Source organism: Panulirus ornatus, chromosome 19, assembly GCF_036320965.1.
Source record: "Panulirus ornatus isolate Po-2019 chromosome 19, ASM3632096v1, whole genome shotgun sequence".
Taxonomy (NCBI): domain Eukaryota; kingdom Metazoa; phylum Arthropoda; class Malacostraca; order Decapoda; family Palinuridae; genus Panulirus; species Panulirus ornatus.
The window spans coordinates 25,753,320-25,778,364 of NC_092242.1; the positions used below are offsets into that span (position 1 = coordinate 25,753,320).

General features: G+C 42.6%; 1 protein-coding gene across 10 annotated transcripts in view; it reads left to right on the forward strand.

Annotated features, from left to right (window-relative positions):
- The window catches only part of Galphaq (G protein alpha q subunit), a 404,729-nt gene that overhangs the window by 311,487 nt on the left and 68,197 nt on the right, over positions 1 to 25,045 (forward strand). For 3 of the 10 annotated variants that reach the window (XM_071673781.1, XM_071673788.1, XM_071673789.1), the window contains one exon: positions 15,346 to 15,453. The exons of the other annotated variants lie outside the window; for them this stretch is intronic. In XM_071673781.1, the coding sequence (XP_071529882.1) occupies positions 15,346 to 15,453 (108 nt within the window). The remainder of the gene's footprint in view (positions 1 to 15,345; positions 15,454 to 25,045) is intronic. 10 annotated transcript variants of the gene reach the window in all.

Here is a 25,045-nt window from a genome sequence, read left to right on the forward strand (position 1 = left end):
GAGGGTTTGCAGCCCCCCCACTCCTGTCCCCTTTAGTCGCCTACTATGACATATGAGGAATGTGTGGGAAGTATTCTTTCTCCCCTATCCCCAGGGATATATATATATATATATATATATTTTTTTTTTTTTTTTTTTCATACTATTCGCCATTTCCCGCATTAGCGAGGTAGCGTTAAGAACAGAGGACTGGGCCTTTGAGGGAATATCCTCATATGGCCCCGTTCTCTGTTCCTTCTTTTGGAAAATTTAAAAAAAAATGAGAGGGGAGGATTTCCAGCCCCCCGCTCCCTTCCCTTTTAGTCGCCTTCTACGACATGCAGGGAATACGTGGGAAGTATTCTTTCTCCCCTATATATATTTATCTACTTATTCACTTTGCTCCGTCGCCGTCTCCCGCGCTAGCGAGGTAGTGCAAGGAAACAGACGAAAGAATGGCCCAACCCACCCACATACACATGTATATACATACACGTCCACACACACCAACATATACATACCTATACATCTCAACGTATACATATATATACACACACAGACATATACATATATACCCATGTACATAATTCATACTGTCTGCCTTTATTCATTCCCATCGCCACCCCGCCACACATGGAATAACAACATCCTTCCCCCTCATGTGTGTGAGGTAGTGCTAGGAAAATATATATTTTTTTTTTTGATTTGTCGCTGTCTCCCGCGTTTGCGAGGTAGCGCAAGGAAACAGACGAAAGAAATGGCCCAACCCATCCCCATACACATGTATATACATACGTCCACACACGCAAATATACATACCTACACAGCTTTCCATGGTTTACCCCAGACGCTTCACATGCCTTGATTCAATCTACTGACAGCACGTCAACCCCGGTATACCACATCACTCCAATTCACTCTATTCCTTGCCCTCCTTTCACCCTCCTGCATGTTCAGGCCCCGATCGCACAAAATCTTTTTCACTCCATCTTTCCACCTCCAATTTGGTCTCCCTCTTCTCCTCGTTCCCTCCACCTCCAACACATATATTCTCTTGGTCAATCTTTCCTCACTCATTCTCTCCATGTGCCCGAACCATTTCAAAACACCGTCTTCTGCTCTCTCAACCACGCTTTTTTTATTTCCACACATCTCTCTTACCCTTACGTTACTTACTCGATCAAACCACCTCACACCACACATTGTCCTCAAACATCTCATTTCCAGCACATCCATCCTCCTGCGCACAACTCTATCCATAGCGCACGCCTCGCAACCATACAACATTGTTGGAACCACTATTCCTTCAAACATACCCATTTTTGCTTTCCGAGATAATGTTCTCGACTTCCACACATTGTTCAAGGCTCCCAGAATTTTCGCCCCCTCCCCCACCCTATGATCCACTTCCACTTCCATGGTTCCATCCGCTGACAGATCCACTCCCAGATATCTAAAACACTTCACTTCCTCCAGTTTTTCTCCATTCAAACTCACCTCCCAATTCCCAATTGACTTGACCCTCAACCCTACTGTACCTAATAACCTTGCTCTTATTCACATTTACTCTTAACTTTCTTCTTCCACACACTTTACCAAACTCAGTCACCAGCTTCTGCAGTTTCTCACATGAATCAGCCACCAGCGCTGTATCATCAGCGAACAACAACTGACTCACTTCCCAAGCTCTCTCATCCCCAACAGACTTCATACTTGCCCCTCTTTCCAAAACTCTTGCATTCACCTCCCTAACAACCCCATCCATAAACAAATTAAACAACCATGGAGACATCACACACCCCTGCCGCAAACCTACATTCACTGAGAACCAATCACTTTCCTCTCTTCCTACACGTACACATGCCTTACATCCTCGATAAAAACTTTTCACTGCTTCTAACAACTTGCCTCCCACACCATATATTCTTGATACCTTCCACAGAGCATCTCTATCAACTCTATCATATGCCTTCTCCAGATCCATAAATGCTACATACAAATCCATTTGCTTTTCTAAGTATTTCTCACATACATTCTTCAAAGCAAACACGTGATCCGCACATCCTCTACCACTTCTGAAACCACCCTGCTCTTCCCCAATCTGATGCTCTGTACATGCCTTCACCCTCTCAATCAATACCCTCCCATATAATTTACCAGGAATACTCAACAAACTTATACCTCTGTAATTTGAGCACTCACTCTTATCCCCTTTGCCTTTGTACAATGGCACTATGCACGCATTCCGCCAATCCTCAGGCACCTCACCATGAGTCATACATACATTAAATAACCTTACAAACCAGTCAACAATACAGTCACCCCCTTTTTAATAAATTCCACTTCAATACCATCCAAACCTGCTGCCTTGCCGGCTATCATCTTCCGCAAAGCTTTTACTACCTCTTCTCTGTTTACCAAATCATTTTCCCTAACCCTCTCACTTTGCACACCACCTCGACCAAAACACCCTATATCTGCCACTCTATCATCAAACACATTCAACAAACCTTCAAAATACTCACTCCATCTCCTTCTCACGTCACCACTACTTGTTATCACCTCCCCATTTGCGCCCTTCACTGAAGTTCCCATTTGCTCCCTTGTCTTACGCACTTTATTTACCTCCTTCCAGAACATATATATATATATATATATATATATATATATATATATATGTAGGTTTGCGGCAGGGGTGTGTGATGTCTCCATGGTTGTTTAATTTGTTTATGGATGGGGTTGTTAGGGAGGCAAATGCAAGAGTTTTGGAAAGAGGGGCAAGTATGAAGTCTGTTGGGGATGAGAGAGCTTGGGAAGTGAGTCAGTTGTTGTTCGCTGATGACACAGCGCTGGTGGCTGATTCATATGTGAAACTGCAGAAGCTGGTGACTGAGTTTGGTAAAGTGTGTGGAAGAAGAAAGTTAAGAGTAAATGTGAATAAGAGCAAGGTTATTAGGTACAGTAGGGTTGAGGGTCAAGTCAATTGGGAGGTGAGTTTGAATGGAGAAAAACTGGAGGAAGTGAAGTGTTTTAGATATCTGGGAGTGGATCTGGCAGCGGATGGAACCATGGAAGCGGAAGTGGATCATAGGGTGGGGGAGGGGGCGAAAATTCTGGGGGCCTTGAAGAATGTGTGGAAGTCGAGAACATTATCTCTGAAAGCAAAAATGGGTATGTTTGAAGGAATAGTGGTTCCAACAATGTTGTATGGTTGCGAGGCGTGGGCTATGGATAGAGTTGTGCGCAGGAGGATGGATGTGCTGGAAATGAGATGTTTGAGGACAATGTGTGGTGTGAGGTGGTTTGATCGAGGTAAATAGGGTGCGTAAGACAAGGGAGCAAATGGGAACTTCAGTGAAGGGCGTAAATGGGGAGGTGATAACAAGTAGCGGTGATGTGAGAAGGAGATGGAATGAGTATTTTGAAGGTTTGTTGAATGTGTCTGATGACAGAGTGGCAGATATAGGGTGTTTTGGTCGAGGTGGTGTGCAAAGTGAGAGGGTTAGGGAAAATGATTTGGTAAACAGAGAAGAGGTAGTAAAAGCTTTGCGGAAGATGAAAGCCGGCAAGGCAGCAGGTTTGGATGGTATTGCAGTGGAATTTATTAAAAAGGGGGGTGACTGTTTTGTTGACTGGTTGGTAAGGTTATTTAATGTATGTATGACTCATGGTGAGGTGCCTGAGGATTGGCGGAATGCGTGCATAGTGCCATTGTACAAAGGCAAAGGGGATAAGAGTGAGTGCTCAAATTACAGAGGTATAAGTTTGTTGAGTATTCCTGGTAAATTATATGGGAGGGTATTGATTGAGAGGGTGAAGGCATGTACAGAGCATCAGATTGGGGAAGAGCAGTGCGGTTTCAGAAGTGGTAGAGGATGTGTGGATCAGGTGTTTGCTTTGAAGAATGTATGTGAGAAATACTTAGAAAAGCAAATGGATTTGTATGTAGCATTTATGGATCTGGAGAAGGCATATGATAGAGTTGATAGAGATGCTCTGTGGAAGGTATTAAGAATATATGGTGTGGGAGGCAAGTTGTTAGAAGCAGTGAAATGTTTTTATCGAGGATGTAAGGCATGTGTACGTGTAGGAAGAGAGGAAAGTGATTGGTTCTCAGTGAATGTAGGTTTGCGGCAGGGGTGTGTGATGTCTCCATGGTTGTTTAATTTGTTTATGGATGGGGTTGTTAGGGAGGTAAATGCAAGAGTCCTGGAAAGAGGGGCAAGTATGAAGTCTGTTGGGGATGAGAGAGCTTGGGAAGTGAGTCAGTTGTTGTTCGCTGATGATACAGCGCTGGTGGCTGATTCATGTGAGAAACTGCAGAAGCTGGTGACTGAGTTTGGTAAAGTGTGTGGAAGAAGAAAGTTAAGAGTAAATGTGAATAAGAGCAAGGTTATTAGGTACAGTAGGGGTGAGGGTCAAGTCAGTTGGGAGGTGAGTTTGAATGGAGAAAAACTGGAGGAAGTGAAGTGTTTTAGATATCTGGGAGTGGATCTGTCAGCGGATGGAACCATGGAAGCGGAAGTGGATCATAGGGTGGGGGAGGGGGCGAAAATTTTGGGAGCCTTGAAAAATGTGTGGAAGTCGAGAACATTATCTCGGAAAGCAAAAATGGGTATGTTTGAAGGAATAGTGGTTCCAACAATGTTGTATGGTTGCGAGGCGTGGGCTATGGATAGAGATGTGCGCAGGAGGATGGATGTGCTGGAAATGAGATGTTTGAGGACAATGTGTGGTGTGAGGTGGTTTGATCGAGTAAGTAACGTAAGGGTAAGAGAGATGTGTGGAAATAAAAAGAGCGTGGTTGAGAGAGCAGAAGAGGGTGTTTTGAAATGGTTTGGGCACATGGAGAGAATGAGTGAGGAAAGATTGACCAAGAGGATATATGTGTCGGAGGTGGAGGGAACGAGGAGAAGAGGGAGACCAAATTGGAGGTGGAAAGATGGAGTGAAAAAGATTTTGTGTGATCGGGGCCTGAACATGCAGGAGGGTGAAAGGAGGGCAAGGAATAGAGTGAATTGGAGCGATGTGGTATACAGGGGTTGACGTGCTGTCAGTGGATTGAATCAAGGCATGTGAAGCGTCTGGGGTAAACCATGGAAGGCTGTGTAGGTATGTATATTTGCGTGTGTGGACGTATGTACATGTGTATGGGGGGGGGTTGGGCCATTTCTTTCGTCTGTTTCCTTGCGCTACCTCGCAAACGCGGGAGACAGCGACAAAGTATGAAAAAAAAAAAAAAAATATATATAGATAGATAGATATATATATATCCCTTTGGATAGGGGGTTAACAATACATCCCATGTATTCCCTGCATGTCGTAGAAGGCAACTAAAAGGGGAGGGAGCGGGGGCTGGAAATCCTCCCCTCTCGTTTTTTTTTTTTTAATTTTCTAAAAGAAGGAACAGAGGGGGCCAGGTGAGGATATTCCAAAAAAGGCCCAGTCCTCTGTTCATAACGCTACCTCGCTAACGCGGGAAATGGCGAATAGTTTAAAAGAAAGGAAAGTTATATATATATATATATATATATATATATATATATATATAAAAGTGATTGATTCTCAGTGAATGTAGGTTTGCGGCAGGGGTGTGTGATGTCTCCATGGTTGTTTGATTTGTTTATGGATGGGGTTGTTAGGGAGGTGAATGCAAGAGTTTTGGAAAGAGGGGCAAGTATGAAGTCTGTTGGGGATGAGAGAGCTTGGGAAGTGAGTCAGTTGTTGTTCGCTGATGATACAGCGCTGGTGGCTGATTCATGTGAGAAACTACAGAAGCTGGTGACTGAGTTTGGTAAAGTGTGTGAAAGAAGAAAGTTAAGAGTAAATGTGAATAAGAGCAAGGTCATTAGGTACAGTAGGGTTGAGGGTCAAGTCAATTGGGAGGTGAGTTTGAATGGAGAAAAACTGGAGGAAGTGAAGTGTTTTAGATATCTGGGAGTGGATCTGGCAGCGGATGGAACCATGGAAGCGGAAGTGGATCATAGGGTGGGGGAGGGGGCGAAAATTCTGGGAGCCTTGAAGAATGTGTGGAAGTCGAGAACATTATCTCGGAGAGCAAAAATGGGTATGTTTGAAGGAATAGTGGTTCCAACAATGTTGTATGGTTGCGAGGCGTGGACTATGGATAGAGTTCTACGCAGGAGGATGGATGTGCTGGAAATGAGATGTTTGAGGACAATGTGTGGTGTGAGGTGGTTTGATCGAGTAACGTAAGGGTAAGAGAGATGTGTGGAAATAAAAAGAGCGTGGTTGAGAGAGCAGAAGAGGGTGTTTTGAAATGGTTCGGGCACATGGAGAGAATGAGTGAGGAAAGATTGACCAAGAGAATATATGTGTCGGAGGTGGAGGGAACGAGGAGAAGAGGGAGACCAAATTGGAGGTGGAAAGATGGAGTGAAAAAGATTTTGTGTGATCAGGGCCTGAACATGCAGGAGGGTGAAAGGAGGGCAAGGAATAGAGTGAATTGGAGCGATGTGGTATACCTGGGTTGACGTGCTGTCAGTGGATTGAATCAAGGCATGTGAAGCGTCTGGGGTAAAACATGGAAAGCTGTGTAGGTATGTATATTTGCGTGTGTGGATGTATGTATATACATGTGTATGGGGGTGGGTTGGGCCATTTCTTTCGTCTGTTTCCTTCTCTGTTTACCAAATCATTTTCCCTAACCCTCTCACTTTGCACACCATCTCGACCAAAACACCCTATGTCTGCCACTCTATCATCAAACACATTCAACAAACCTTCAAAATACTCACTCCATCTTCTCACATCACCACTACTTGAGTAAATGTGAATAAGAGCAAGGTTATTAGGTATAGTAGGGTTGAGGGTCAAGTCAATTGGGAGGTAAGTTTGAATGGAGAAAAACTGGAGGAAGTAAAGTGTTTTAGATATCTGGGAGTTGATCTGGCAGTGGATGGAACCATGGAAGCGGAAGTGAATCATAGGGTGGGGAAGGGGGCGAAAATCCTGGGAGCCTTGAAGAATGTGTGGAAGTCGAGAACATTATCACGGAAAGTAAAAATGTATATGTTTGAAGGAATAGTGGTTCCAACAATGTTGTATGGTTGCGAGGCGTGGGCTATGGATAGAGTTGTGTGCAGGAGGGTGGATGTGCTGGAAATGAGATGTTTGAGGACAATATGTGGTGTGAGGTGGTTTGATGGAGTAAGTAATGTAAGGGCAAGAGAGATGTGTGGAAATAGAAAGAGCATGGTTGAGAGAGCAGAAGAGGGTGTTTTGAAATGGTTTGGTCACATGGAGAGAATGAGTGAGGAAAGATTGACTTAGAGGATATATGTGTCGGAGGTGGAGGGAATGAGAAGTGGGAGACCAAATTGAAGTGAAAAAGATTTTATATGATCGGGGCCTGAACATGCAGGAGGGTGAAAGGCGGGCAAGGAATAGAGTGAATTGGATCAATGTGGTATACCGGGGTCGACGTGCTGTCAATGGATTGAATCAGGGCATGTGAAGCGTCTGGGGTAAACCATGGAATGTTGTGTGGGGCCTGGGTGTGGAAAGGGAGCTGTGGTTTCGGGTATATTGCAAGACAGCTAGAGACTGAGTTGAACGAATGGGGCCTTTGTTGTCTTTTCCTAGAGTTACCTCACACACATGAAGGGGGAGGGGGATGTTATTCCACGTGTGGCGAGGTGGCGATGGGAATGAATAAACGCAGACAGTGTGCATGTGTATATATGTATGTGTGTGTTCGTGTATATATATGTGTACATTGAGATGAATGGGTATGTATATTTGCATGTGTGGACGTGTATGTATATTCATGTGTATGGGGATATATATATATATATATATATATATATATATATATATATATATATATATATATATATATATATATATATATATTTTTTTTTTTCTTCTTTGTCACTGTCTCCCGCGTTTGCGAGGTAGCGCAAGGAAACAGACGAAAGAAATGGCCCAACCAACCCCCAAACACATGTATATACATACGTCCACACACGCAAATACACGTTCTCATCAATTTAACCACTGTATCAATAAGCTTCAATGTCTAAGCTACATTTTTCTCCAATTTCACTATTTTCTTGTCAAAACACCATGTATGAAAACTATCACTCCAGTAACACAACTATAAACATTTACTTCCCCTTTGAAATATAATAAAGAAAAAAAAAAAAAAATATATATATATATATATATATATATATATATATATATATATATATATATATATATATATATATATATTTTTTTTTTTTTTTTTTGTCGCTGTCTCCTGCGTTTGCGAGGTAGCGCAAGGAAACAGACGAAAGAAATGGCCCAACCCACCCCCATACACATGTATATACATACGTCCACACACGCAAATATACATACCTACACAGCTTTCCATGGTTTACCCCAGACGCTTCAAATGCCCTGATTCAATCCACTGACAGCACATCAACCCCGGTATACCACGTCGATCCAATTCACTCTATTCCTTGCCCTCCTTTCACCCTCCTGCATGTTCAGGCCCCGATCACACAAAATCTTTTTCACTCCATCTTTCCACCTCCAATTTGGTCTCCCACTTCTCGTTCCCTCCACCTCCGACACATATATCCTCTTGGTCAATCTTTCCTCACTCATTCTCTCCATGTGACCAAACCATTTCAAAACACCCTCTTCTGCTCTCTCAACCACGCTCTCTTTATTTCCAAACATCTCTCTTACCCTTACCTTACTTACTCGATCAAACCACCTCACACCACACACTGTCCTCAAACATCTCATTTCCAGCACATCCATCCTCCTGCGCACTACTCTATCCATAGCCCACGCCTCGCAACCATACAACATTGTTGGAACCACTATTCCTTCAAACATACTCATTTTTGCTTTCCGAGATAATGTTCTCGACTTCCACACATTCTTCAAGGCTCCCAGTATTTTCGCCCCCTCCCCCACCCTATGATCCACTTCCGCTTCCATGGTTCCATCCACTGCCATATCCACTCCTAGGTATCTAAAACACTTTACTTCCTCCAGTTTTGCTCCATTCAAACTTACCTCCCAATTGACTTGACCCTCAACCCTACTGTACCTAATAACCTTGCTCTTATTCACATTTACTCTTAACTTTCTTCTTTCACACACTTTACCAAACTCAGTCACCAGCTTCTGTAGTTTCTCACATGAATCAGCCACCAGCGCTGTATCATCAGCGAACAACAACTGACTCACTTCCCAAGCTCTCTCATCCCCAACAGACTTCATACTTACCTCTCTTTCCAAAACTCTTGCATTCACCTCCCTAACAACCCCATCCATAAACAAATTAAACAACCATGGAGACATCACACACCCCTGCCGCAAACCTACATTCACTGAGAACCAATCACTTTCCTCTCTTCCTACACGTACACATGCCTTACATCCTCGATAAAAACTTTTCACTGCTTCTAACAACTTGCCTTCCACACCATATATTCTTGATACCTTCCACAGAGCATCTCTATCAACTGTATCATATGCCCTCTCCAGATCCATAAATGCTACATACAATTCTATTTGCTTTTCTAAGTATTTCTCACATACATTCTTCAAAGCAAACACCTGATCCACATATCCTCTTCCACTTCTGAAACCACACTGCTCTTCCCCAATCTGATGCTCTGTACATGCCTTCACCCTCTCAATCAATACCCTCCCATATAATTTACCAGGAATACTCAACATACTTATACCTCTGTAATTTGAGCACTCACTCTTATCCCCTTTGCCTTTGTACAATGGCACTATGCGCACATTCCGCCAATCCTCAGGCACCTCACCATGAGTCATACATACATTAGATAACTTTACCAACCAGTCAGTAATACAGTCACCCCCTTTTTTAATAAATTCCACTGCAATACCATCCAAACCTGCTGCCTTGCCGGCTTTCATCATCCGCAAAGCTTTTACTACCTCCTCTATGTTTACCAAATCATTTACCCTAACCCTCTCACTTTGCACACCACCTCGACCAAAACACCCTATATCTGCCACTCTATCATCAAACACATTCAACAAACCTTCAAAATACTCACTCCATCTCCTTCTCACATCACCACTACTTGTTATCACCTCCCCATTTGCGCCCTTCACTGAAGTTCCCATTTGCTCCCTTGTCTTACGCACTTTATTTACCTCCTTCGAGAACATCTTTTTGTTCTCCCTAAAATTTAATGATACTCTCTCACCCCAACTCTCATTTGCCCTCTTTTTCATCTCTTGCACCTTTCTCTTGACCTCCTGTCTCTTTCTTTTATACATCTCCCACTCAATTGCATTTTTTCCCTGCAAAAATCGTCCAAATGCCTCTCTCTTCTCTTTCACTAATAATCTTACTTCTTCATCCCACCATTCACTACCCTTTCTAATCAACCCACCTCCCACTCTTCTCATGCCACAAGCATCTTTTGCGCAATCCATCACTGATTCCCTATATACATCCCATTCCTCCCCCACTCCCCTTACTTCCATATATATATATATATATATATATATATATATATATATATATATATATATATATATATATATACACACACACACACAAATGCTAATGACTGAGAGTTGTATAGGAGAAAGGTACGGGATGTGCAGGAGGTGAAGGGGGGTGAGAGTTGGGATGGGTGTGTATCAGTTAATTTTGGGGAGAATGAAAAGATGTTTTGGATGGAGGTAGATAGAGTGCGTGAGACGGAGAACAAATGGGACCATCGGTGAATGGGGCAACTGGGGTGATGAAGTGAGGTGGGGGATGGAGTGGATATTTTGGGGGGTTTGTTGAATGTGTTTGAAGATGGTGTGCAGAGTGGTAGGTGGTAGAGGATGTGTGGATCAGGTGTTTGCTTTGAAGAATGTAAGTGAGAAATACTTTAGAAAAACAAATGGATTTGTATGTAGCATTCATGGATCTGGAGAAGGCATATGATAGAGTTGATAGAGATGCTCTGTGGAAGGTATTAAGAGTATATGGTGTGGGAGGTAAGTTGCTAGAAGCAGTGAAAAGTTTTTGTAGTGGATGTAAGGCATGTGTACAAGTAGGAAGAGAGGGAAATGATTGGTTCCTGGTGAATGTTGGTTTACAGCAGGGTTGTGTGATTTTCTCCATGGTTGTTTAATTTGTTTTTGCATGGGGTTGTTGGGGAGATGAATGCATGGGTTTTAGAGAGAGTGGCAGGTGTGCGGTCTGATGTCAATGGGGGGTGCTTGGGAGGTGGGTCGGTTGTTGTTAGCTGCTGATACAGCGCTGGTGGCTGATTCATGTGAGAAACTGCAGAAGTTGGTGACTGAGTTTGGTAAAGTGTGTGAAAGAGGAGAGCTTGGAGTGGGTGTGAATTGGGGTGGGGTTGTTGGGTTCATGGGGGTTGAGGGACAGGCAGATTGGGAGGTGGGTTTGAATGGAGAGAAACTGGAGGAAGTGAGGTGTTTTGGATATTTGGGAGTGGATTTGGTAGCAGATAGAACCACACACGCAAACATACACACCCACACATCCCAAAGTACACACATGTATACACACACAGACACACACATATACACAGATGCACACAATTCACACCGTCTGCCCCTACTCACCCCCATCGTCACCCCACCACACACGAATAACGTCCCCCTGCCCCCTCATGTGCGCGAGGCAGCGCCAGGAAAGACAACAAAGTCCCCATTTGCTCACACTCAGTCTCCAGCTGTCATGCAATAATGCCCGAAACCATAGCTCCCTTTCCACATCCAGGCCCCACAGAACTTTCCATGGTTTATCCCCTGGAGATAGGGGAGAAAGAATATTTCCCATGTATTCCCTGTGTGTTGCAGAAGGCGACTAAAACGGAAGGGAGTGGGGTGGCTGGAAATCCTCCCCTCCCTCTTTTTTTTTTTTTTTTAATTTTCCAAAATAAGGAACAGAAAAGGGGGCCAGGTGAAGATATTTCCTCAAAGGCCCAGTCCTCTGTTCTTAACGCTACCTCGCTAACACGGGAAATGGCGAATAGTATGAAAGAAAAGAAAAGATGTTGTGGGAGTATGTGATTGAGTGTAAGAAAGTAAACTCTAGAATGAAATGGGTAAAACTGAAAGTAGATGGAGAGAGATGGGTGATTATTGGTGCCTATGCACCTGGTCACGAGAAGAAAAATCATGAGAGGCAAGTGTTTTGGGAGCAGCTGAGTGAGTGTGTAAGAAGCTTTGATGCATAAGACTGGGTTATAGTATGGGGTGATTTGAATGCAAACATACATACATGCCTAAACATTTTAATGTATACATACTTATACATACACAGACATAAACATATATACACATGCACATATTCATGCTTCCTCCCTTTATCCATTCACGTTGCCACCCCATGCGTGTGAGGTAGCGCTAGGAAAAGACAACAAAGGCCACATTTGTTCACACTCAGTCTGAAGCAGTCATGTGTAATGCACCGAAACCACAGCTCCCTTTCCTCATCCAGGCCCCACAAAACTTTCCATGGTTTACCCAAGATGCTTCACATGCTCTGGTTCAATCCATTGACAGCATGTTGACCCTGGTATACCACATTGTTCCAATTCACTCTATCCCTTGCACTCCTTTCACCCTCCTGTATGTTCAGGCCCCAGTCACTCAAAATCTTTTTCACTCTAACCTTCCACTTTTAATTTGGGGTCCACTTTTCCTCCTTCCCTCCACCTCTGGCACATATATCCTCTTTGTCTGTCTTTCCTCACTCATTCTCTCCATGTGTTGTCTTTCCTCACTCATTCTCTCCATGTGTCTGCGCCATTTCAACACACCCTCTTCTGCTCTCTGAACCACACACTTATTTGTTATCACACATCTCTCTTACCCTTTCATTACTTACTCAATCAAACCACCTCGCACCACATATTGTCCTCAGACATCTCATTTCCAACACATCCAACCTCCTCCACAGAACCTTATTTATAGTCCATGCCTTGCAGCCATATAACATTGTTGGAGCCACTATTCCTTCAAACATACCCATTTTTGCTCTCAGATATAATATTCTCGCCTTCCACACATTCTTCAGCTCTCCCAGAAACTTCGCCCTCTCCCCCACCGTGTGACTCACCTACGCTTCCATGGTTCCATCTGCTGCCAAATCCCCTCCAAGATATCTGAAACACTTCACTTCCTCCAGTTTTTGTCCATTCAAACTTACCTTCCAACTGACTTGTCCCTCAACCCAACTGAACCTAATAATAACCTTGCTTTTATTCACATTTACTCTCAACTTTCTTCTTTCACACACTTTACCAAACTCAGTCACCAGCTTCTGTAGTTTCTCGCCCGAATCAGCCACCAGTGCTGTATCATCAGGCACAGCAAACAACAACTGACTTACTTCCTAAGCCCTCTCATCCAAACCGACTTCAGACTTGCCCCTATCTCCAAAACTCTTGCATTCACCTGCCTAACCACCCCATCCATAAACAAATTAAACGACCATGGAGACATCATGCATCCCTGCCGCAAGCTGACATTCACTGGGAACCAATCACTTTCGTCTCTTCCTACTCATACACATGCCTTACATCCTTGGTAAAAACTTTTCTCCCACACCATATACTCTTAAAACCTTCCACAAAGCATCTGTATCACCCCTATCTTATGCCTTCTCCAGATCCATAAATGCTACATACAAATCCTTTTGTTTTTCTATGTATTTCTCACATACAGTCCTCAAAGCAAACACCTGATCCACATATCCTCTACCACTTCTCAAACACGCTGCTCTTCCCCATTCTGATGCTTTGTAAATGTCTTTACCTTCTTAATCAATACCCTCCCACTAATATCCCGGGAATACTCAACAAACTTATGCCTCTATAATTTGAACACTCACCTTTATCCCCTTTGCTTGTACAATCACACTATGCATGCATTCCGCCAATCCTCAGGCACTTCACCATGATCCATACGTACATTGAATATCCTTACCAACCAATCAACAACACAGTCACCTCCATCTTTCAATAGATTTCACTGCAGTACCATCCAAACCTGCAGCCTTGCCAACTTTCATCTTCTGCAAAGCTTTCACTACCTCTCTCTGTTTGCCAGACCATTCTCCCTGACCCTCTCACTTTGCACACCACCCTGACCAAATCACCCCATATCTGCCACTCTGTCATCAAACACATTCAGTAGACCTTCAAAATACTCACTCCATCTCCTCCTCACCTCATCACTACTTATTGTTACCTCCCCATTTGCCCCCTTCACCGATGTTCTCATTTGTTCTCGTCTTACACACATTATTTACCTTCTTCGAAAGCATCTTTTTATTCCCCATAAAGTTTTATGATACTTTCTCACCCCAACTCTCATTTGTCCTCTTTTTCACCTCTTGCACCTTTCTTGTGACCTGCTGCTTTCTTTTATACATCTCCCAGTCATTTGCATTTCTGAATATTCACACATTTTTGAGTGGAAATTAGGTGATCACCTCCAGGAACAGAATTTTTCCAGCTAGGACTGTGTTGAGTATTGTAGCCCTTGTTGATTCATTTTTTGGTGTAATTCAGGATACAGCATTAACAAAAAATCATTGATTGTGTAAAACGTTGATATGAGACCCATGTGCATAGGTTTTTGTTCCTTTGATTTATGGTTCAATTCGGATGCAGGTGACCCCATGATTGATAATTATGTAATGAATATGGGTGTAGAGAGAGGAAGGATTATATATCAAGCAAGATCTGTATTGAGTGCAGTGCACTAGCCCTGCCTTTTAACAAAATCTTTACGTACATACTCTTAGGTAGGTACTTGGATTGCTTGTGCACAAATGCCAAGTCTACACACCTTTATCTTAACTGAATCCTTGTTTCTTTCCCATGAATTTCAAGTACTTTCCATAGGATCACCAGCAGTCTCACATTTATTTCGTATATTATAAAGAGTTAAAGAGGGTTCTTAGATAAACTTATTTTTGTTTCTCGGATGTCCTTTGTACATGAAGTAGAAATTGCTTACTTTTAAGCTGTAATTATTATTGCTGGTGATATTATCTATTAATATATGAAGTACAAAATGCATAGATTTAAGCAGTAATTATAATTGTTATTATTGTTGTTATTATTATTGTAATTGTTGTTGTAAGTATTGTTATGAATATTATTAATAGCTATAGTAGTAGTTAGTTATATTGATTATGATTATTAGTACTATAATGATATTTTGTTTCCAGGTTTAGCTGGGATAACAACATCACTTTTAATATTTGTTGACTAGCCTGTCATTTTTTAGAACATCTATATGAGTTATTTCTCTCTATGTATAGGATTACAGAATTATGCTTATGGTAGTTGTAGCCAGGTAAATTTCTTTCAGGCCCAAGGAAGGATGCAATTGCAGCTCGGGAGTTCATCCTACGGATGTTTGTAGAATTAAATCCTGACCCTGAGAAGATTATCTATTCCCATTTCACATGTGCGACAGGTAAAGAGCATTACTCATGATAACGGCATGAACCCTTGTCATCTCTCATTTCTCAGCCACTTTTCTGGGGTTACTGTATAAGTTACGCCAAACATTTCTCACTATTTGAGCTTGGGCATGGAATCTCTTGGTGGCATCATCTTCTCAAGTCCAAGTTTGTTTTGTATACATGCACTGATATATATGTATATAAATATATATATATTTCATACCATTCGTCATTTCCCGCATTAGCGAGGTAGCGTTAAGAACAGAGCATGGGCCTTTGAGGGAATATCCTCACCTGGCCCCCTTCTCTGTTCCTTCTTTTGGAAAAAAAAAAAATGAGAGGGGAGGATTTCCGGCCCCCTGCTCCCTTCCCTTTTAGTCGCCTTCTACAACATGCAGGGAAGTATTCTTTCTCCCCTATCCCCAGGAATATAAGGGGATAAGAGTGAGTGCTCAAATTACAGAGGTATAAGTTTGTTGAGTATTCCTGGTAAATTATATGGGAGGGTATTGATTGAGGGGGTGAAGGCATGTACAGAGCATCAGATTGGGGAAGAGCAGTGTGGTTTCAGAAGTGGTAGAGGATGTGTGGATCAGGTGTTTGCTTTGAAGAATGTATGTGAGAAATACTTTGAAAAGCAAATGGATCTGTATGTAGCATTTATGGATCTGGAGAAGGCATATGATAGAGTTGATAGAGATGCTGTGTGGAAGGTATTAAGAATATATGGTGTGGGAGGCAAGTTGTTAGAAGCAGTGAAAAGTTTTTATCGAGGATGTAAGGCATGTGTACGTGTAGGAAGAGAGGAAAGTGATTGGTTCTCAGTGAATGTAGGTTTGCGGTAGGGGTGTGTGATGTCTCCATGGTTGTTTAGTTTGTTTATGGATGGGGTTGTTAGGGAGGTGAATGCAAGAGTTTTGGAAAGAGGGGCAAGTATGAAGTCTGTTGTGGATGAGAGAGCTTGGGAAGTGAGTCAGTTGTTGTTTGCTGATGATACAGCGCTAGTGGCTGATTCATGTGAGAAACTGCAGAAGCTGGTGGCTGAGTTTGGAAAAGTGTGTGAAAGAAGAAAGTTAAGAGTAAATGTGAATAAGAGCAAGGTTATTAGGTACAGTAGGGTTACGGGTCAAGTCAATTGGGAGGTAAGTTTGAATGGAGAAAAACTGGAGGAAGTAAAGTGTTTTAGATATCTGGGAGTGGATCTGGCAGCGGATGGAACCATGGAAGCGGAAGTGAATCATAAGGTAGGGTAGGGGGCGAAAATCCTGGGAGCCTTGAAGAATGTGTGGAAGTCGAGAACATTATCTCGGAAAGCAAAAATGGGTATGTTTGAAGGAATAGTGGTTCCAACAATGTTGTATGGTTGCGAGGCGTGGGCTATGGATAGAGTTGTGCGGAGGAGGGTGGATGTGCTGGAAATGAGATGTTTGAAGACAATGTGTGGTGTGAGGTGGTTTGATTGAGTAAGTAATGTAAGGGTAAGAGAGATGTGCGGAAATAAAAAGAGCATGGTTGAGAGAGCAGAAGAGGGTGTTTTGAAATGGTTTGGTCACATGGAGAGAATGAGTGAGGAAAGATTGACCAAGAGGATATATGTGTTGGAGGTGGAGGGAACGAGGAGAAGTGGGAGACCAAATTGGAGGTGGAAAGATGGAGTGAAAAAGATTTTATCTGATCGGGGCCTGAACATGCAGGAGGGTGAAAGGAGGACAAGGAATAGAGTGAATTGGATCGATGTGGTATACCGGGGTTGACGTGCTGTCAGTGGATTGAATCAGGGCATGTGAAGCGTCTGGGGTAAACCATGGAAAGTTGTGTGTGGCCTTGATGTAGAAAGGGAGCTGTGGTTTCGGGCATTATTGCGTGACAGCTAGAGACTGAGTGTGAACGAATGGGGCCTTTGTTGTCTTTTCCTAGTGCTACTTCACACACATGAGGGGGAGGGGGATGGTATTCCATATGTGGCAAGGTAGCGATGGGAATGAATAAAGGCAGACAGTGTAAATTGTGTGCATGGGTATATATGTATGTGTCTGTGTGTGTATATATATGTGTACATTGAGATGTATAGGTATGTATATTTGCGTGTGTGGACGTGTATGTATATACATTGTGTATGGGGGTGGGTTGGGCCATTTCTTTCGTCTGTTTCCTTGCGCTACCTCGCAAACGCGGGAGACAGCGACAAAGCAAAAAAAAAAAATTATATATATATATATATATATATATATATATATATATATATATATATATATATATATATATTTTTTTTTTTTTTTTTTTTTTTTTTTGTCGCTGTCTCCCGCGTTTGCGAGGTAGCGCAAGGAAACAGACGAAAGAAATGGCCCAACCCCCCCATACACATGTATATACATACGTCCACACACGCAAATATACAAACCTACACAGCTTTCCATGGTTTACCCCAGACGCTTCACATGCCTTGATTCAATCCACTGACAGCATGTCAACCCCGGATACCACATCGCTCCAATTCACTCTATTCCTTGCCCTCCTTTCACCCTCCTGCATGTTCAGGCCCCGATCACACAAAATCTTTTTCACTCCATCTTTCCACCTCCAATTTGGTCTCCCTCTTCTCGTTCCCTCCACCTCCGACACATATATCCTCTTGGTCAATCTTTCCTCACTCATTCTCTCCATGTGCCCAAACCACTTCAAAACACCCTCTTCTGCTCTCTCAACCACGCTCTTTTTATTTCCACACATCTCTCTTACCCTCACGTTACTCACTCGATCAAACCACCTCACACCACACATTGTCCTCAAACATCTCATTTCCAGCACATCCATCCTCCTGCGCACAACTCTATCCATAGCCCACGCCTCGCAACCATACAACATTGTTGGAACCACTATTCCTTCGAACATACCCATTTTTGCTTTCCGAGATATATATACATACATATATTTTATATTTTCTTCATTCTGCTTTGTCGCTGTTTCCCGCGTTTGCGAGGTAGCACAAGGAAACAGAAGAAAGAAATGGCCCAACCCACCCACATACACATGTATATACATACACGTCCACACACGCAAATATACATACCTATACATCTCAATGTACACATATATATATACACACACAGACATATACATATATACACATGTACACAATTCACAGTCTGCCCTTATTCATTCCCACCGCCACCCCGCCACACATGGAATAACATCCCCCCTCCCCCTCATGTGTGCGAGGCAGCGCTAGGAAAAGACAACAAAGGCCCCACCCGTTCACACTCAGTCTCCAGCTGCCATGCAATAATGCCCGAAACCACAGCTCCCCCTCCACATCCAGGCCCCACACAACCTTCCATGGCCCACCCCAGACGCCTCACATGCCCTGATTCAATCCACCGACAGCACGTCGACCCCAGTACACCACACCGATCCAACTCACTCCATTCCCCGACCGCCCCCCACCCCCCTGCATGCTCAGGCCCCGGTCACTCAAAATATATATATATATATATATATATATATATATATATATATATATATATATATATATATATATATATATATATATTTTTACTTTATATATAGTTTTATATATATATATATATATATATATATATATATATATATATATATATATATATATATATATATATAGTTTTATATATATAGTTATATAGTTATATATATATATATATATATATATATATAGTTTTACTTTATCTCTCTTACCCTATTATTACTTACTTGATCAAACCACCTCACACCACATATTGTCCTCAAACATCTCATTTCCAGTACATCCACTCTCCTGCGCAAAACTCTATCCATAGCCCACGCCTTGCAACCATTGAACATTGTTGGAACCACTATTCCTTCAAACATGCCCATTTTTGCTTTCCGAGATAATATTCTTGACTTCCACACATTCTTCAAGGCTCCCAGAATTTTTGCCCCTTCCCCCACCCTATGATTCTCTTCCGCTACCATGGTTCCATCCACTGCCAAATCCACTCCCAGATATCTAAAATACTTCACTTCCTCCAGTTTTTCTCCATTCAAACTTACCTCCCAATTGACTTGACCCTCAACCCTACTGTACCTAATAACCTTGCTCTTATTCACATTTACTCTCAACTTTCTTCTTTCTCACACTTTACCAAACTCAGTCACCAACTTCTGCAGTTTCTCACATGAATCAGCCACCAGCACTGTATCATCAGCGAACAACAACTGACTCACTTCCCAAGCTCTCTCATCCACAACAGACTGCATACTTGCCCCTCTTTCCAAAACTCTTGCATCACCTCCCTAACAACCCCATCCATAAACAAATTAAACAACCATGGAGACATCACACACCCCTACCGCAAACCTACATTCACTGAGAACCAATCACTTTCCTCTCTTCCCACACATACACATGCCTTACATCCTGGATGAAAACTTTTCACTGCTTCTAACAACTTGCCTCCCACACCATATATTCTTAATACCTTCCACAGAGCATCTTTATCAACTCTATCATATGCCTTCTCTAGATCCATGAATGCTACATACAAATCCCTTTGCTTTTCTAAGTATTTCTCACATACATTCTTCAAAGCAAGCACCTGATCCACCCATCCTCTACCACTTCTGAAACCACACTGCTCCTCCCCAATCTGATGCTCTGTACATGCCATCACCCTCTCAATCAATACCCTCCCATACAATTTCCCAGGAATACTCAACGAACTTATACCTCTGTAACTTGAGCTCTCACCTTTGACCCCTTTGTCTTTGTACAATGGCACTATGCACGCATTTCGCCAATCCTCAGGCACCTCACCATGAATCATACATACATTAAATAACCTTACCAACCAGTCAACAATGCAGTCACCCCCTTTTTTAATAAGTTCCACTGCAGTACCATCCAAACCTGCTGCCTTGCTGCTTTCATCTTCTGCAAAGCTTTTACTACCTCTTCTCTGTTTTCCAAATCATTTTCCCTAACCCTCTCACTTTGCACACCTCCTCGACCAAAACGCCCTATATCTGCCACTCTATCATTGAAGACCTTCAACAAACCTTCAAAATGCTCACTCCATCTCCTTCTCACATCGCCACTACTTGTTATCACTTCCCCATTAGCCTCCTTCACTGAAGTTCCCATTTGTTCCCTTGTCTTATGTACTTTATTTACCTCCTTCCAAACCATCTTTTTATTCTCCCTATAATTTAATGATACTCTATCACCCCAACTCTAATTTGCCTTCTTTTTCACCTCTTACACCTTTCTCTTGACCTCCTGCCTCTTTCTTTTATACATCTCCCACTCAGTTGCATTATTTCCCTGCAAAAATCATCCAAATGCCTCTCTCTTCTCTTTCATTAATAATCTTACTTCTTCATCCCACCACTCACTACCCTTTCTAATCAGCCCACCTCTGACGCTTCTCATGCCACAAGCATCTTTTGTGCAAGCCATCACTGTTTCCCTACATACATCCCATTCCTCCCCCACTCCCCTTACGTCCTTTGTTCTCACCTTTTTCTATTCTGTACTCCGTCTCTCCTGGTGCTTCCTCACACAAGTCTCCTTCCTAAGCTCACTTACTCTCACCACTCTCTTCACCCCAACATTCTCTCTTCTTTTCTGAGAACCTCTACAAGTCTTCACCTTCGCCTCCACAAGATAATGATCAGATATCCCTCCAGTTGCACCTCTCAGCACATTAACATCCAAAAGTCTTTTTTTCGCATACCTATCAATTAACACGTAATCCAATAACACTCATTGGCCATCTCCCCTACTTACATACGTATACTTATGTATATCTCACTTTTTAAACCAGTTATTCCCAATCACCAGTCCTTTTTCAGCTCATAAATCCACAAGTTCTTCACCATTTCCATTTACAACACTGAACCCCCCATGTATACCAATTATTCCCTCAACTGCCACATTACTCACCTTTGCATTCAAATCACCCATCAGTATAACCCGGTCTCGTGCATCAAAACCACTCACACACTCATTCAGCTGCTTCCAAAACACTTGCCTCTCATGATCTTTTTTCTCATGCCCATATACATAGATGCACATATATACATATACATATATACACCAAAACCACAGCTCCCTTTCAACATCCAGGCTCCACAGAACTTTCCATGGTTTACCTCAGACGCTTCACACGCCCTGGTTCAATCCATTGACAGCATGTCGACCCTGGTATACCACATCGTTCCAATTCACTCTATTCCTTGCACGCCTTTCACCCTCCTGCATGTTCAGGCCCCGATCACTCAAAATCTTTTTCACTCCATCTTTCCACCTCCAATTTGGTCTCCCACTTCTCCTCGTTCCCTCCACCTCTGACACATATATCCTCTTTGTCAGTCTTTCCTTACTCATTCTCTCCATGTGACCAAACCATTTCAAAACACCCTCTTCTGCTCTCTCAACCACACTCTTTTTATTACCACACATATCTCTTACCCTTTTATTCCTTGTTCGATCAAACCACCTCACACCACATATTGTCCTCAGACATCTTATTTCCAGCACATCCACCCTGTGCACAACTATATCTATAGCCCATGCCTTGCAACCATATAACATTGTTGGAACCTCTATTCCTTTAAACATACCCATTTTTGCTTTCCGAGGTAATGTTCTTGACTTCCTCACATTCTTCAACGCTACCAGAACTTTGGCCACTCCCCCACCCTATGATTCACTTCCACTTCCATGGTTCCATCCGCTGCCATATATATATATATATATATATATATATATATATATATATATATATATATATATATATAAAATCTTTTATATACTTGTTCACCCTTTTCCGAGTTAGTGAGGTAGTACTAGGAACATACGAAAAAGGCCTCATTTGTTCACATCTGTTCTCTCGCTGTTATGTTTAATGCTTCAAAACCACAGCCATATATCCACAACAAGACCCCACATTCCTTTCTGTGGTTTTCCCTTGCTGTTTTAAATTCCCTGGTTCAGTCCAATGACAGTATATTGCCCCTGGTATACATCACTCCATTTCACTCTATCCTGTGCATGCCTTTCACCCTCCAGGATGTTCAGGCCCCAACCACTCAGAATCTTTTTCATTCCATCATTTCATCTCTGATTTGATCTCCCTATTCTCATTGTCCCTCCACTTTTGACACTCATATCCTGTTTGTCAACCTCTCCTCACTCCTTATGTCCAAATCGCTTCAGCACATCCTTTTCGGTTCTTACAACCAAACTCTTATTATTACATTCTCTTACCCTTTATTACTTACTTCTTCAAACCTCCTCATATCACATATTGTCCTCAAACATTTCTTTTCCAACAATCACCTTTCTCTGTATATTGTCATCCATAGCCCATGTCTTGCATCCATGCATAGTTGGGACTTCAGACACACCCATTTATGCCCTCCTAGAAAATGACCTCTTTCCACATGTTCCTCAATCCTCCAAGAACCTTCACCCCCTCTTCCATCCTTTGACTCAATTCTTCCTCCATGGTTTCATTGAGTGCCATGTCCACTCCCAGGTGTCTGAAACTCTCCTCTTCCTCTTCCAAATTTTCTTTTGAAACTCGCACTGCAACAACCCCTTCCCCCCTCATGTGTGTGAGGTAGCGCTAGGAAAGGACAACAAAGGCCACATTCGTTCACACTCAGTCTCTGGCTGTCATGTGATAATGCACTGAAAGCACAGATCCCTTTCCACATCCAGGCCCCACAGAACTTTTCAAGGTTTACCCTAGACGCTTCACATGCCTTGGTTCAATCCATTGACAGCACGTCGACCCTGATATACCACATCGTTCCAATTCACTCTATTCCTTGCACGCCTTTCACCCTCCTGCATGTTCAGGCCCCTATCACTCAAAATCTTTTTCACTCCATCTTTCCACCTCCAGTTTGGTCTCCCACTTCTCCTCATTCCCTCCACCTCTGACACATATATCCTCTTGGTTAATCTTTCTTCACTCATTCTCTCCATGTGACCAAACCATTTCAAAACACCCTCTTCTGCTCTCTCAACCACACTCTTTTTATTACCACACATCTCTCTTACCCTATTATTACTTAATCGATCAAACCACCTCACACCACACATTGTCCTCAAACATCTTGTTTCCAGCACATCCACCCTCCTCCGCACAACTCTATCTGTAGCCCACGCCTCACAACCATATAACATTGTTGGAACCACTATTCCTTCAAACATACCCATTTTTGCTTTCCGAGATAATGTTCTCAACTTCCACACACTCCTCAACACTCCCAGAACTTTTGCCCCATCCCCCACCCTATGATTCACTTTCGCTTCAATGGTTCCATCTGCTGCCAAACCCACTCCCAGATATCTAAAATACTTCACTTCCTCCAGTTTTTCTCCATTCAAACTTACCTCCCAATTGACTTGTCCCTCAACCCTACTGTACCTAATAACCTTGCTCTTACTCACATTTACTCTCAGCTTTCTTCTCTCACACACTTTACCAAACTCAGTCACCAGCTTCTGCAGTTTCTCGCACGAATCAGCCACCAGCCCTGTATCATCAGCGAACAACAACTAACTCACTTCCCAAGCTCTCTCATCCACAACAGACTGCATACTTGCCCCTCTTTCCAAAACTCTTGCATTCACCTCCCTAACAGTCCCATCCATAAACAAATTAAACAACCATGGAGTCATCACACACCCCTGCCACAAACCAACATTCCCTGAGAACCAATCACTTTCCTCTCTTCCTAACCACTTGCCTTCCACACCATATATTCTTAATACTTTCCACAGAGCATCTGTATCAACTGTATCATATGCCTTCTCCAGATCCATAAATGCTACATACAAATCCATTTGCTTTTCTGAGTATTTCTCACATACATTCTTCAAAGCATACACCTGATCCACACATCCTCTCCCACTTCTGAAACCACACTGCTCTTCCCTAATCTGATGCTCTGTACATGCTTTCACCCTCTGAATCAATACCCTCCCATATAATTTACCAGGATACTCAACAAACTTATACCTCTGTAATTTAGTACTCACTTTTATCCTCCCTTGCCTTTGTACAATGTCACTATGCAATCAATCCACCAATCCTCAGGCACCTCACCATGAGTCTTACATACCTTAAGTAACCTTACCAACCAGTCAACAATACAGTCACCCCCTTTTTTATTAAATTCCACTGTAATACCATCCAAACCTGCTGCCTTGCCGGCTTTCATCTTCCGCAAAGCTTTTACTACCTCTTCTCTGTTTACCAAATCATTTTCCCTAACCCTCTCACTTTGCACACCACCTCAACCAAAACACCCTATATCTGCCACTCTTATCATCAAACACATTCAACAAACCTTCAAAATACTCACTCCATCTCCTCACATCACCACTACTTGTTATCACCTCCCCATTAGCCCCCTTCACTGAAGTTCCCATTTGTTCCCTTGTCTTATGCACTTTATTTACCTCACTCCAAAACATCTTTTTATTCTCCCTAATATTTAATGATACTCTCTCACCCCAACTCTCATTTGCCCTCTTTTTCACCTCTTGCACTTTTCTCTTGACCTTCTGCCTCTTTCTTTTATACATCTCCC